The 15,000-nt window shown below is 35.7% G+C and overlaps 1 protein-coding gene across 1 annotated transcript in view; it reads left to right on the forward strand.

Moving 5' to 3' along the window:
• The window catches only part of LOC145287767 (uncharacterized), a 232,398-nt gene that overhangs the window by 666 nt on the left and 216,732 nt on the right, over positions 1–15,000 (forward strand). The window contains exon 1 of the mRNA XM_080135589.1: positions 1–619. This exon is cut by the window's left edge and continues 666 nt beyond it. Coding sequence (XP_079991715.1) covers positions 215–619 — 405 coding nt within the window. The 5' untranslated portion in view covers positions 1–214. The remainder of the gene's footprint in view (positions 620–15,000) is intronic.

Genomic DNA, 15,000 nt, shown 5'->3' on the forward strand with positions numbered 1-15,000 from the left:
ATATCCATATTTATTTCCGCTACTTTTCCTTTCTCTCCGTATATCTATCTTTATATTCTCCGGAAACGAAACTAATACTTTTAACATCGAATAGTAAATCCATACATACGTAAACGTATGCACAGTTAAAAAAAATAAACAATCGGTAAAAAATATTTAAAATCAAAACAAAACAAAACAAAAACATAACTGGAATACGACGAAAACTTTTCTGATGACGTCAGCAACGAAGCCCGAGAAGGATATTTATAATAACCAAAGGGGGACACAGAACCTACGCGACATCGGACTTTACAAAATGACCGGTTCCGTGTACCACTATCTTTTGCTGTTGTTCGCCCTGATCCGCGTGGTGAGAACAGACGGTTCCTACGGGCCGCCGCCGGCGACTGATTACGACAGCATCCTACACTTACCCCACGGGCCTTACCTGGACATGTTCCCGTTGAGTGGGCACAACTTTACGGAAAAGGTACTTAATTCAAAGGACCCATGGATTGTCGTCTTCCACGAAGGGGTCATGTCACGTAACTGGAGGGCAATGGCCGAATCTTTGCGTGGGGTCGTCTGGGTCGGAACGATAGACAGAGCCGACGAAAAAAACTTACTTGATGAAATTGTAAGTGCATTCGATTTTTTGTTTTACAAGTACTGTTTGTTTTTAATCTCATAATATATATATATATATATATATATATATATATATATATATATATAACGTTTCGCATGGGTTCGAATACCCTATATATTAAGTTTCATGTCTGCAGTCCAAAAACTGACAGAGGAGTTTGGTAGGCAAAATATTTTAAACAAATATATATATACGCAAACATAAATAAAAATAGAAAGAGGTTTTTGTTTACTATAAACTTTTTACGCAAATATTATGCAAGTATAAATCATGTACAATATCTGCATGAATATAATTACACGTAATAGTTAACTGAAGATGATCCTTCCATAAAATAACAGAAAAAAACTAATAGGGAATTAATTAAGATGAATGTTTAAAAGAATATGCAAATTAGCTAGATCTTTTGCAGATGAATGCAACCCTTGGAATCATATATAACAAAGTTGTATTTTCTTTTAAATAAATAGAAAAAAAGGGGATTTTAGTATGATTATCAATAAACAAACAAAAAAACACATTTATAGGAGTAATATATATATATATATATATATATATCCGAAAAGGCCCAACGTGAATAGATCTCCGTTAATCGTTCCATCAGGAGTTCACTGGTTATATTGTAAATTATATTGTAAGTACATTCTTGGATCGTTGACAGGACGTTTAACGTCGAAACGTATATCGATCCGCCTAGGGCGTTTTCTTTACGTTTATATAATTCTATAGCTCTACATATGTATTGAGATGTTGTTTTTTGTACATCTTAACTCATATATATATATATATATATATATATATATATATATATATATATATATATATATATATAAGAAGATACGGGTATAATATTTATTTTAATGTGTCAATTTTTAGTATTTATTTTAATAGTGTTCAGTACGTGAGTAGAGCTAGATAGTAAGTTATGACAATATATATGACAATTAAGCTACACATATATTTCCGCGTTTCATCACCGAAAGGATTCGTCCGACTAAAATTTTAGCCTTACGATTCCCTTTAAGGATGAAACGCGTAAAGCTTCGTGTAGTGTAATTGCCATAAATATATTTTCATAGCTTACAGAACACACACACACACACACACACACACACACATACACATTCTCGCGCATGCACACACTCACGCGCGCGCAGATATTATTCATTCAGAGTAAGAAAATACCAACTTTGTGGTTGTTTGTTTTATAGTTTTTACATTTTAGCCAGACATACACACTTTGTATAATACATAAGATTTTACAGTCGATTTCTAGATTGTAAATGTTCGTTTTTTTTTTTAAGGTAAAGTTCTTAATTTGAAGAAATTGGACTTATCGCGTTTTGCATTCAAACTCTTCTATTATATAAAATAAATAAATAAATATAACAAAAAATAACCTGTTGGTTAAGATTCACTGCAAGTGATTATTCTATTTTGATTTCGTTCGGAAATCCATAAGCGGCTATCGGATCAGACTGTCTGAAGATATCCACATCCTGACTTAAATGCACCAAACATCGATGCTATTGTTTATTTATTTCCCTTTGCAAAACTCAATCATGTCCTGCAAAGCCGAAAACAACAGCAGCAATTTATCTCTACAAAACAAAACACCATGAATAAAGATCTTGCAGCATAAAAAAAGCTAATTGTCAAAACTTCCGGATTCAGCATTAAATACCCTGAAAAGGATTGATATGCTTAAAACAAAACAACCAAACCAAACACTATTAATAAATATTTTAAGATATAATGAACTTGAAGCAGAAAACCGCTGTCCTAAATAACCGGATTCGGAATTAAGCCTTTATGACCTGAGTTATGATGTAGATGATTAAATATTTAGTGTTAATGATGGCGACATACTGAATGTAAGCAGTTGCAATCTGGGGGTATCTGATATCTACGCAGATACTGAACTAATACGTACAAGGCGTGTTTGAATCAGTTCCCATTTTATGCCGTTAAATTCATTGATTTACGACTGAACGAATTAGTTCAAACAGCTCGTAAAGGGTTAACTAACACAGAAAGGTTTGATATGCCGTAAAACAAAACAAATAAACAATAAACTGATAGGCCTGTCAGATATTCTTCTTAAATAACAGAAAATAATAAATCTGTTTCCGTCTATATGAATATTAACTGGCACTCACTTGGAGTTCTCACACGGGTTATCATCAGTAATTAGGACAACAGCATATTCTTTTTTATTGTTTTGACTCTCGAGTGTGTATCCGTTTATATCTAATATGCTTTTATATAGAGTGATGTGGTTCTCGGTTGATTAACTGTGTCGGATATATACTCGAGAGTCAAAATAATGAAAAGAATATTCTGTTGTCATAGCCGTAGTAATTACTCACTGATAATAACCGCGAGTGTTATCTGGAATCTGAGTGACAACAAGCCTCTCCAGATGTCCAGTACTCTCCATCTCATCTGATAACTATTGCAAATAATTTTACGTTATCAGAACAGCAGCTTACCATTGATTTTCGCTGGCGACGATCACTAATGGTTTCTGAAATAAGGGTGGTAATAAGCCCCCTGCCCAACATCCACGTACTTATTCACTCTTACAGTAGAGGCGTTTTAAGTGCTCTCTCTCTCTCTCTCTCTCTCTCTCTCTCTCTCTCTCTCTCTCTCTCTCTCTCTCTTCAATCTTACCATCTTCTTCAGCCCTTCACGACTATTTTTTGTGCCATTGCTTTTTTTCAAAGAGGCGGGGGAGCGCAGTTTATAAATTTCTTACAGGTTCATCTGGTCATGTTTTTCTTTTGGTTTCGTTTTATTTCTATTACAACTTCCATACGACTGGATCGCTTTCGCCGTTTGTATGACTTGATCTATTCTTTATCAGTTTACTAGCAGGGAGACTCGACGTTGTCCGGGATTGAATGAGGATTAACAAATGTTCCACCGTCCCATACTTTTATTGTCATAGAAATCGGTGCAATCGCCCAATTTTTTTATTATTATTATTTATTCAAATCTATTGATTGTCTGCTCTAGTTAGGGACCGTCCCCTCATCAGTGTACCCAGACGAAGCTCCACAAGCCTCCTCGCGGTGGCTTAGTCAACAATACATTGTATTCTACATTGCACTGTAGAGGATCTACTGTTGATTTTATAAAATCATTAGTAAATAATGGCTTCACTTAAAGATTCAAATGCAAAAGGCAAGTATCATGGTGCAATTGTATTCTATACAGAAACATTCATTTCGAACGCGCCCCTGTCTTATCAAAGAATCAACTCCTGTTTCTATGAATTTTTTTTACATAATCATTTGAATTAAAGTTAAACGTACAAAAGTCAAGTATCATAGTTTAATTGTGCGTTAAGCAGAAATATTCATGTTGAACATGCCCCTGTCTTATAAAAGAATCCACAGTTAATTTTATAGGCTGTGCCTTTCTGCTTGCGCGATGATAACACTTCTCACATGCACTTGGGTTATTAGGTTGTATAAAAGTGTTAACCTTGGTCAAAATTGGACTTTCTTCTTTAATGGGATTTGTTTTTGTCCTTATACATGAAATTCTTTATTTAGCCAATCAACTCTTGTGTTTTGACCTTTTATTCCTCACGCACCTCACATCTCCCCTCACTGACGGCCTCCCGTCCTGAAATCTCTAATGCTACTCAAAAACTGATGTCTAATTCATGCAAGATGGTCCAAAGGCCGTCTAAAGCATTCCATACATTTCGGTGGATTTTTGGCAAGTTTAAAGCAGAATCTTATTGCATATCGTTTTTCTAACGTGTCCTTACGTCCACATTACATTTTTTAAAATTAACTGGCTATGATAATCAGGCTTTAGTAGAATGTATTGCAATTCCGACTGTAACTGTTCATTTTAACCTGAAATCATAATAATTGGTCAGTCATCTCATAAGATGTATAGCAATAACATACTGAATTATCAATTTTGAATACTTGTATAAAAAAAAGTCTGTAAAACTTATTGAAGGCACCTCGTAGATAACTAAATTAATTAGACGTTACCGCTAATTGAAAATAAAATTAGTCTCCCTACAACTATGGTCAGTTTCCATCCGTTCTCTCTCTCTCTCTCTCTCTCTCTCTCTCTCTCTCTCTCGATCTCTCTCACACACACACACACTCTCTCTCTCACACACACACACACACTCTCTCTCTCTCTCTCTCTCTCTCTATCTATCTATCTATCTATCTATCTATGTATCTATCTTCCGAAAAGTAAACGAAACTTCCATGAAGTTTTTTACCTTAAACTGCCCATACGTGGAACACAATATCGAGGGGCTGCTTCTCAGTCAACTACAACATGGTCGGTTTCAAATCCAATGTAAACAAATTATTTGTTTTGTTTGGACTCTTCTGACTACTGTTGTCATATTCACAACGTTTCGGTTGATGTAACATTCGACCTTCTTAAGATATATCTTGTTGAACTCGCAATGTTTCTGTCGAACTCGGGAATCTGAATAGAATTTCGAACGGAACCCTTTATTTATTTTACGGGGTAGCATGTTCTCGTTCCGTCAGCTCCTGGATAGAGCTCCTGAGTAATTCTCAATTGCATTTTTCGGTCGCCCACACTAAGAATTGAACCTTCATCTTTCAGCAGAATAGATATCACTTTTACAATTATTTTTTTCCGAGTACTCTAACCACTGCGGCACGGATCCTTGCAGATTCCAGGGTTCGGCAGAAACATTCGCGAGTTCAACAAGATACACTTGAAGCAGGTCGGAGGTTACATCGACCGAAACGTTGAGAAAATCACACTCAACATGAGAACAGTAGTCCGAAGAATCCAAATAATATCAATAATCAATCCTCATCTCAAAAATCCAGAAATTGTTCTCTTGGCTTGCTTCCCAGCCAATTACAATATGGTAGCTTTCAAGTTCTATGTAAACAAATTCTTACTCTTAAATAATCACATTCTACCCAATCAGCATCATCGTTACAATTGACCACGGTATTGTCTCAACGCCCACTTGACACTCATTAACGCTTATCCTCGAGTGTCTTTTGGGCCTTGATACATGATAATTAATTCACTGGGGGAATTGCACTCCTAGTCTTAATTAAGAAGGTAACTCTGTTGATGTCGGCAGCAGGAAGTTGGATGGCCATGGAGGAGGATGACTCTCTAGCAGATCAACGGTTCTATGGTATTAAGAGTTCCTATTTACTTTGCCTACCCCACGGGACAGAGTTAGACACCAGGGTCGTTTTTTTAACGTGGAGATAAGGAACAAAAATTAAAAATTTTCTCCGTCCTAAAGGATTTCTCCTCTACGGAAAGAGGACAAGAAATTGAGGTGTAGCATCTGAAGACAAGATACTACACTTTGATCTTGGTCCGAAGGACAAGAACGTATGCTCTTATAGTATTAAGAGGTGATATTTATTTGCTTCCCCACTGAGCAAATTAGGCACAAGGCCGTTTTTTTTTTTAATGTGGAGAGAGAGGACAAGGGGAACCAGCTCCCCCGAGAGGGAACTGGATAATGACAATTGGTATGAAGGGTTTCCCCTACATTGACCAATGGTCTGATATGTGGGGTTGCTCCCCCACGTATGGTCTTTCATTGCAGTATCTTGTATTTATTTGCTTCCCCACTGAGCAAATTAGGCACAAGGTCGTTTTTTAATGTGGAGAGAGGGGGAGGGAAAAGGTGAACCAACTTCTCTGAAGGAGGGAAGGAGGAGCTGGTCGTGACACCTCCTGGTATATATGGTTGCCCCTACATGGACCAGAAACTGATTGCCACAAGGGCAATGGTCTTTGATTGCAGCATTTGCCGGAACAGATACTACACTTTGTGATTTGATCTTGGTCCAAAGGTCAAGTAATCCCTGATGGCATTAATAGGTGCTATTTATTTGTTTCCCACTGAGCAAATTAGGCACAAGGCCGTTTTTTAATGTGGAGAGTGAAGGGGAAATGGAGACCAGCTCCCCGGCGAGTAGGGGAGCTGGATAGTGACAATTGGTATGAAGGGTTTCGCCTATTGGACTTTTGGTCAAGATCAAAGTGTAGCATCTGTTCTTCAGATGCTGCACTTCCATTTCTTGTTCTCTTTCGGTGGAGGATCAGTCCTTCACGACTGAGACAATTTTTTATTTTTGTACCTTTTCTCCACGTTAAAAAACGACCCTGGTGTCTAACTCTGTCCCGTGGGGAGGCATAGTAAATAGGTACATTGACGAATAACTAATTGCTAAAAGAGCAATGGTCTTATATGTGGAGTTGCCCCTACGTATGGTCTTTGATTGCAGAATCTGCCCGAACAGATACTACACTTTGTGATTTGATCTTGGTCCGAAGGCTAAGCAATCCCTGATGGGATTAATAGGTACGTTCTTCAATTACAGCTATGCGGATGATCTAAGGACAACGGATAGGTGCAAACAGGCGAGTCAGATGCCATTGCGCTTGGGGACGGTAATGGCAACCCCTCCCATGCATTCTGCCAAGTTCAAAATCATCTCATGTCTTGAGAGGAATCGAACCATCAGTGGTTAATCGAAGCCTATGGAGAACATTAACCATGATTTCATCTACGACATGAAAATGCCACGATACATCACAATTGCATTTGAGAGAAATATTTATTACCGCACAAGCAGAAAAGACCGGCATGTAAAATCAACAGTCGGTTTTTTTGATGTCACAGGGGTGCATTTAAAATAATTGTTTCTGTTTAGGTCACAACTGAACCATGATTTTGCTTTGAAAACTTTCATTCCAGCCATTATCACCGCACAATCCGAAAGGCCAAGTATATAAAATCAAGAGTAGGTTCTTTGATATGACAGGGGCGCGTTTGGAATGAATGCTTCGGTTTAAAGCACAACTGATCATGATATCTGACATTTGTATTTTAAACTTTCATTCAAGCTATTATATAAAAAAAAAACACTTATAGCCGCTTCTCTACAGTGCAATGTATCTTGGATTGAATCACTGCAGGGAGATATGTGAAACTTCCTCTCTGTGCAGCACGATGGGCTCCCAACTAGCGCAGGCAATTAATTGATTTGATTGAAAAATGGGCAATTTCACCGATTTCTATGACAATAAAAATATGGGAGGGTGAAACATTCCTTGATCATCATTCAATCCAGGGCAATATATATATATATATATATATATATATATATATATATATATATATATATAAGACATAAGTAAATACACACGCTTATTATTAACTAGCCTGTGTGTCCGGCGTTGCCCGAGTGTTTGGAGGTATGTGTTGAGCAAAAAAAAAAAAAAAAAGTGGTAGTAAGCAGGCAGGCTTGAACCCGTGATGCGAAGGCGGAAAAGAAGGTGAAAGAAAATCTGACGTCTTACCGCTACTCCATGACGCGACCGGAAGTTTGGAACGTTAAAATTAGGAAAAGTCAATCCAACCGATACGATGACTTCGAAAATGGCTCGCAAAAAAATCGACCCATCCTTATAGAAAACTTCCCAGTTGAGGGTGAAGGAATTAATGTTTTGGACCAATTTTTTTTTATATTTGTCGTCCGAGACGTCGAGCTTCAAAATGATATCAATCTCGTGAAAATTTTTCGCATTTGTCGAAGGTTTTAGGCATACATACATACATAATACATACATACATACATACATACATACATGACGGCAGCAACTCGTCCTCGAGTACTGCTATTACTTAATATATATTTGGCTCAAATGACGCAAACGTGAGCGCAACTAGCAGCACGTGCCAGACGGGCACCTCTATGAACCTTCTATAGTCCAGCACATTCAATGATGACCTTGTCCAAACTGTGGTGCCCTGAACACCTACCAGGCCAGACCCTGGAAGTTCCAGAGCCTTTATTGCAATTCGCGCCCATACATACATACATACATACATACATACATACATACATTTAAACAGACAGGTGAGATTCATATTATAGATAATAAAGATGACTGTCAGATGGTCCGGATGGATTTATGCAAGATAATATTGATTACTTCTTCCGCTTTGTCCCCCTCTCTCTCTCTCTCTCTCTCTCTCTCTATTTCTCTCGCTCTCTCTTTCTGTCTCTCTCTTTTTCTCTCTCTCTTTTTCTCTCTCTCTTTCTCACTGATGAATTTGACAATCACTCGTATAACAGAAAAAATTTTATCCCGAGGTTTGCAGCGATTTGATTCAGATATAATCCATCTTCAGCTTTAAACTATAATTTGTTTACACTGCAACCGTGATAACGCTAATTCTTCTTTGGCCTGCGCCATAAATGAAAGGCGGCATAAGAATAATCGTATACTACATACGAAGTGCTTTCAATACGTTTCCAGATTTTTTTTCACATTGGTACTTTAATTGATGATGCACACATCAAACTCTAGTCCACTTCGTAGTAATCTCCTCCGGCTGCAATTCACTTGTTGTGCCGTTTCAACAACTTCGGGAAGGTCCCATAGAAGTCCTCTTGTGAGCGTATCAATGACCATCGTCATAGCCTCTTTCATGGCCTTCAATTAATTCATAACGACAGCATTTGAGCTTAGCGAATAGCCAAAAGTCACATGGAGCAAGGTCTAGACTATAATTAGGTAGGGGGACTGTCTTGATGCCTATCCTGGTCATGATAACGTATTTCTTTTTTTATCTTCTCTGCGAAACCTTGGGACAAACTTCATACAAATCTTCCGCATCTTATGTTCCTCAAAAATAATTCTAAATACGTTTCCCCTACCAACCCCAAACTGTGCTCTATAGACACATGACGGTCCTTATCCATGAAATTCTTTATTTGGCCAATCATCTCTAGTGTTCCGACTTCTTGGCTCATTCCACATTTCTCATAATCTTGTGCAGACTCCCTGCCTTCCTTTAATCTCTAATACCACTCCAAAACTGATGCTCGATTCATGCAAGATGGTCTAAAACAGTCCAAACTATTCCATACTTTTCTCTGGCATTTTGCCAAGTTTAAAGCAGAATTTTATTGCGCATCGTTCTTCTAAAGTGTCATCACGTTCAAATTGCATTTTTGCAATTCACCAGCTGTGGCAATCAGGCTTTATTAGGGTGGGTTACAATTCGGTTCATTTAAACCTAAAATCATAAAAATTGGTCAGTCATCTCATAAGATGCGTAGCAATAAGATACTGAATATTCAAAAGTCTATGACAATTTTGAATGCCGGCACAAAAATAAAATTAAAAAAAAGTCTGGCAACTTATTGAAGGCACCTCATATCTACATACGTTGTATTTAGAGAATGGTAACCTAGGAATGTGTAAATAAGCAAAATGAACTGAAAAAAATTTACAGTCGTGTTTTCATTTACCATATATATATATATATATGTTTGTTATAATGATTATTAAATACTTGCAGAAAATTATGTTTCATCCATTCGGGAATCATCAGGGCAAGGTGTCACGATTCGAACCCAGTAACAAAAGCCATGCCAGGTTTCATTAGAAAGGAACTAATCCATTCGACCACCGTTAATCGCAGGAAATACTGTTGAAATTTAAACATTTATTTTTTAAATGTTTTTAACGTCTGTCAGAGTGATCTAATCATAATATAATGATGCGCATATTTTATTAAAATGTACTAGTTCGCGTATATGACTTATTCTTTATGGATATCAATATTTTTTTTAAGCAGAAGCTCAGTATGTGAGCTTCTGCTTAAAAAATACATAGCAACAAGGCACGTATAATCGGTTGCTGGATTTTCTGATTTTCATACACTGGTTGTTTCTCGGTGTACGAAACGGACCTTGTAAAATATGTAGACGTTTTTGTTTAGAAAAATTATTGGTGAGGTGAATGAAATCTTGAACTTTGGAATCTAGAAAAATTATATATATATATATATATATATATATATATATATATATATATATATATATATATATATATATATATATATATATAGTCAAGCAACTTTACAGCGCACAAGAGCCATGAAATCCAACAAACCAAATTTTATGACGTTGCCTGACTGGAAATGATTATCTCAGCTTCCACATTCTTAACATTATATATATATATATATATATATCTTATAATATAAAGCTGAATGTGTGTGTGTGCGTGTGTGTGTGTGTGTGTGTGTGTGTGTGTGTGTGGTCACGAATAGGCTCCTATATGGTTGACTATTTCAACAAAAACTGATTACATATAATGATAGAAGATGTATCGAGACACAGGAATGGGTATGTTTGATATGGCAGAACGGTGGTTCATTAAAATTGTTGGGTCTGCGTTTGCGCCTGGTCCACAAAGTATGGAAATAAAAAAAATTTAAAATTTAAACAAAAATGTTTACAAGTGTTTTTGATATAGATGTACATAAGAATACTTTGATAAGTATGTTTTAACTTGAATAGGCATGGTATAATAAAATTGTGGGGGTCTGCGTTCGCGCCTGGCCTCGATGGAATGGAAATAGGCACAAACTTTAATACAGACTTTTCATATTTATTTGCATAAGTATACTTTGATAATTATGTTTCAGTTTGAAAAAATATGGTATAATAAAATTATGGGGTGTTCGTTCGCGCATGACCTCCATAGAATGGAAATATGTCACAAAGTTTAACAAGTTTTTTTTTAATATAGATCCACAGAATATTGTGATAAGTGTTTCAATGTGAACAGGTATGGTATAATAAATTATGGGGTTTATCTTTTTTTTATTTTTACTTTCATCATATTTTGCTTTGATTTTGATACCCCCAAATTCGAAGCTATCTTTTTACAACCCTTCCTTTTCATAACCTATCATACTTTCATAAATCTGAATCCATTTTCTGTAGCCTGTTTTTGAACCCAGTCAACGACGGGTACTTTGCTAGTATGTATATATATATATATATATATATATATATATATATATATATATAATGAGTTAAATCACATATTAGATAATCAAATGTATTATTGTCTTATTAAATATTACAATGGGATAATGTTTTCAAGACGATCCTAGCTAAAATGTTTTTAAAAATACAGAAAAAAAATGTAAGTATTAAAATTAAATTCTGTAGATTAAAATATACATAAAAATGTTCTCAAGTTAAGAATTTATTGCTTGAAACCAGGAATATATGAAAAAGAATTATATTTTTTTCCTTAATCCATGAATTTTCAAGAATGGCTCACATCATCAGAGGAAATGAAAAGCAATTAGCAAAATGATCAGCTATGAATAAACAAGTATTTTGCTTTTCAGCATATATATTGAAAAAAGTTATTTAAAAGGCAGAGATAAATGCTATCATATAGCCGAGGCAATCCAACGTTTAAATGAGTTCAATTTTTCCGGGATATTTCTACCAGGTCGGTAAAATAATAATTCGAGGTTATAGAGTAATGTGTGCCATTGTAAACAAACCTCAAACTGGGAGTAACATCCAGAATCTGATGATATAAGTCATTCTTGAAAATCCATGGATTAAGAAAATAAATATAATTCTTTTCCATATATTCCTTGTTTCAAACAATAAATTCTTAACTTGATTATATCTTTATGTACATTTTAATATACAGAATTTAACTTTAATGCTTACACTTATATATATATATATATATATATATATATATATATATATATGTGTGTGTGTGTGTGTGTGTGTGTGTGTGTGTGTGTGTTATTTTTCAGAGATGAGGTAACCAGTGAATCATAACGGGGCTAATATGAGTGCTCAATACTGAAGTAGAGCAAGGTATTTTTTTATTCGTTCTTACATAAGCAGTAATGTGTTGCTACACAGTCATGAGCATGTTTCGGTCAGCTGGTTTTTAGTAACTAGAGGTCTCATCAGGCGATCCAGCTTATTTGAACTTTGCTTTCATATAAGCTGGACCGCCTGAGGAAACATGCTCATGACGGTGTAGCAACACATTACTGCTAATGTAAAAACAAATAAATAAATAAATATATATATATATATATATATATATATATATATATACCGATCTGCCTGAAATTTTGTGTGTGCCATTGTTATTATGGTATCCAATTGATGAACAGTTAAAGATTAATTGTGATCGAGTTACCATCATAACACAGTTGCTCCAACTTTACTTACTGTTGATCCGGCGGATATTTTGTATGCACCTTTGTTATGATAAGGTGCATCAAACTAAGTATTATGGTATCTGGTTAGGGATGATTAGGGATTAATGAGATTAGTAAGTAATGTAAACAATAAGCACAAATTTAATCATATTCAGCCACCAATTTGGCATAAAGCACCCAGTTTAACTATAACTACTCTCTGTTTTTAACGGACTAAATAGTCTAGTACACACACACACACACACACACACACACACACACACACACACACATATATATATATATATATATATATATATATATATATATATATATATATATATATAATCATTTCCACAGCCAAACAACGTTGCAGCTCACAAGAGCCATGACAGCCAACAAACCGGAAGTTAAAGTCTCGAGTTCCGCCCTGATTTAGGCTCATCACTTAGACACATCAAAACTTGGGATTTGAAATCCCAGCCTCTTGCATGCGAGGCGAGCACTCTAGTAGCTGAGTAAACGCGTCACACACAAGAAAGTCAATTAACTTACACAGATATAGCGAACCGCGGCGAAATCCGACAGTGGAATGAACCTTCTTCGTCTCGAACAAAGGATGTAGTCATCACGATCAGCTAGAACCCAAGCCGATGTCTCACAAGTAGGAATTTTTTGAATATGTCTGATGAGCCCAAATGAGAGCGAAACGACTCTTAGACTTCCAATTTGTTTGCTATCACGGCTCTTATGAGCTGCGGCGTTGTCTGGCTATGAAAATTATTATATATTCTCTCACATTCTGAATGGTATGTATATAAATATATATGTGTGTGTGTGTGTGTGTGTGTGTGTGTGTGTGTGTGTGTGTGTGTGTGTGTGTGTGTGTCTAAGTCTAAGTCTAAGTCTAAGTCTAAGTACGTTTGTTGTCTGGGCAGGAGCTGCTGGGAGCTCCAGTTCTGTTTTGACAGGATTCAAAATTGGCTTCGAAACCTGGTGGGTATTTTCCCTGCCACCTCTTCCCCACAGAAGAGACGTTGTTGCTCTGTCTCTGTTCTATCGTTATTTTCCTGGCAACTGTTCGTATGAGCTCCAATCTGTGGTCTTCCCTTGTCAAACTCACAAAAACAACACTCGTCGTCAACCACGATCAACACCCCCCCCACACACACACTGTCTATCTGTACCAAAATCTAAACGTGGATGCCATGAACTAAGCTTTTTTCAGAACTGTCCGCCCGTGGAACTCTGTTGCGCTGGCCTGCTTTTCAGCTGACTACAATATAATCGTCTTCAAGTCCAATGTAAACAAGTTATTTGCTGAGCAGTATCCTTAAATAATTAAATTAAACCAGATTTCCATTACTGACGATTCTACGCTGTTACCTTAATTACTATCGTACACTTATTAAAGCTCATTCTCGAGTGGCATTCGGCCCTTGATAAGTGGTGACCCTCCCTTATATATATATATATATATATATATATATATATATATATATATATATATATATATATAACTACTTCATTTACTCACATGAAATTAATATACGAAAGTATAGATTTATGCGTAAACTTTAAGTATTTACTTCAAAAGTGCTCAATACGTAGGTAGAGCTAGTTAGTAATTTATAAAATATATATTGCGCCATATATATATATTATAAATTACTATATATATATATATATATATATATATATATATATATATATATATATATATATATTAGATTAATGTTTATTGAAAAAAATCCAGCAGAAAATCCGAAAAATAAGAACGTATTTATATTTTGTCTTTTGTGTACAGAAAGTTGTCATATATATATATATATATATATATATATAATATATATATATATATAATATATATATATATATATATATATATATATATATATAAACATAATAATACATTGGGTACACGTGTCTGCTTGCAAAGTTATATCATCAAAAAAATGTCGGCTGATTTTATGTGTATGGTAATGTGTCAATGACGCTATTACTATCACAATATATATAAATATATGTGCGTGAATGAGTGTGTGTGTGTGTGTGTGTGTGTGTGTGTGTGTGTGTGTGTGTGTGTGTGTGTCGTACCCTCCCTCCTCCGTCCACGTTTGCAGATTTTATTTTTGTTATTTTTCTTTTTCTTTTTTTTTTTTATCCGCGTGTTTTGCTGAATCAGCAAGACGCGACTCTTACATCTGGGTCGAGGTTTTTTTTTTTTTTTTCCTATTTTTCTTTTTTTTTTTCTTTTCTTTAGCCGACCCCACCCATTCGCAACACACAACACCGCCCCCCCCCCTTACGCATCTCG

This window comes from Euprymna scolopes, chromosome 11, assembly GCF_053919585.1.
Source record: "Euprymna scolopes isolate OS-2025 chromosome 11, ASM5391958v1, whole genome shotgun sequence".
NCBI lineage: Eukaryota > Metazoa > Mollusca > Cephalopoda > Sepiida > Sepiolidae > Euprymna > Euprymna scolopes.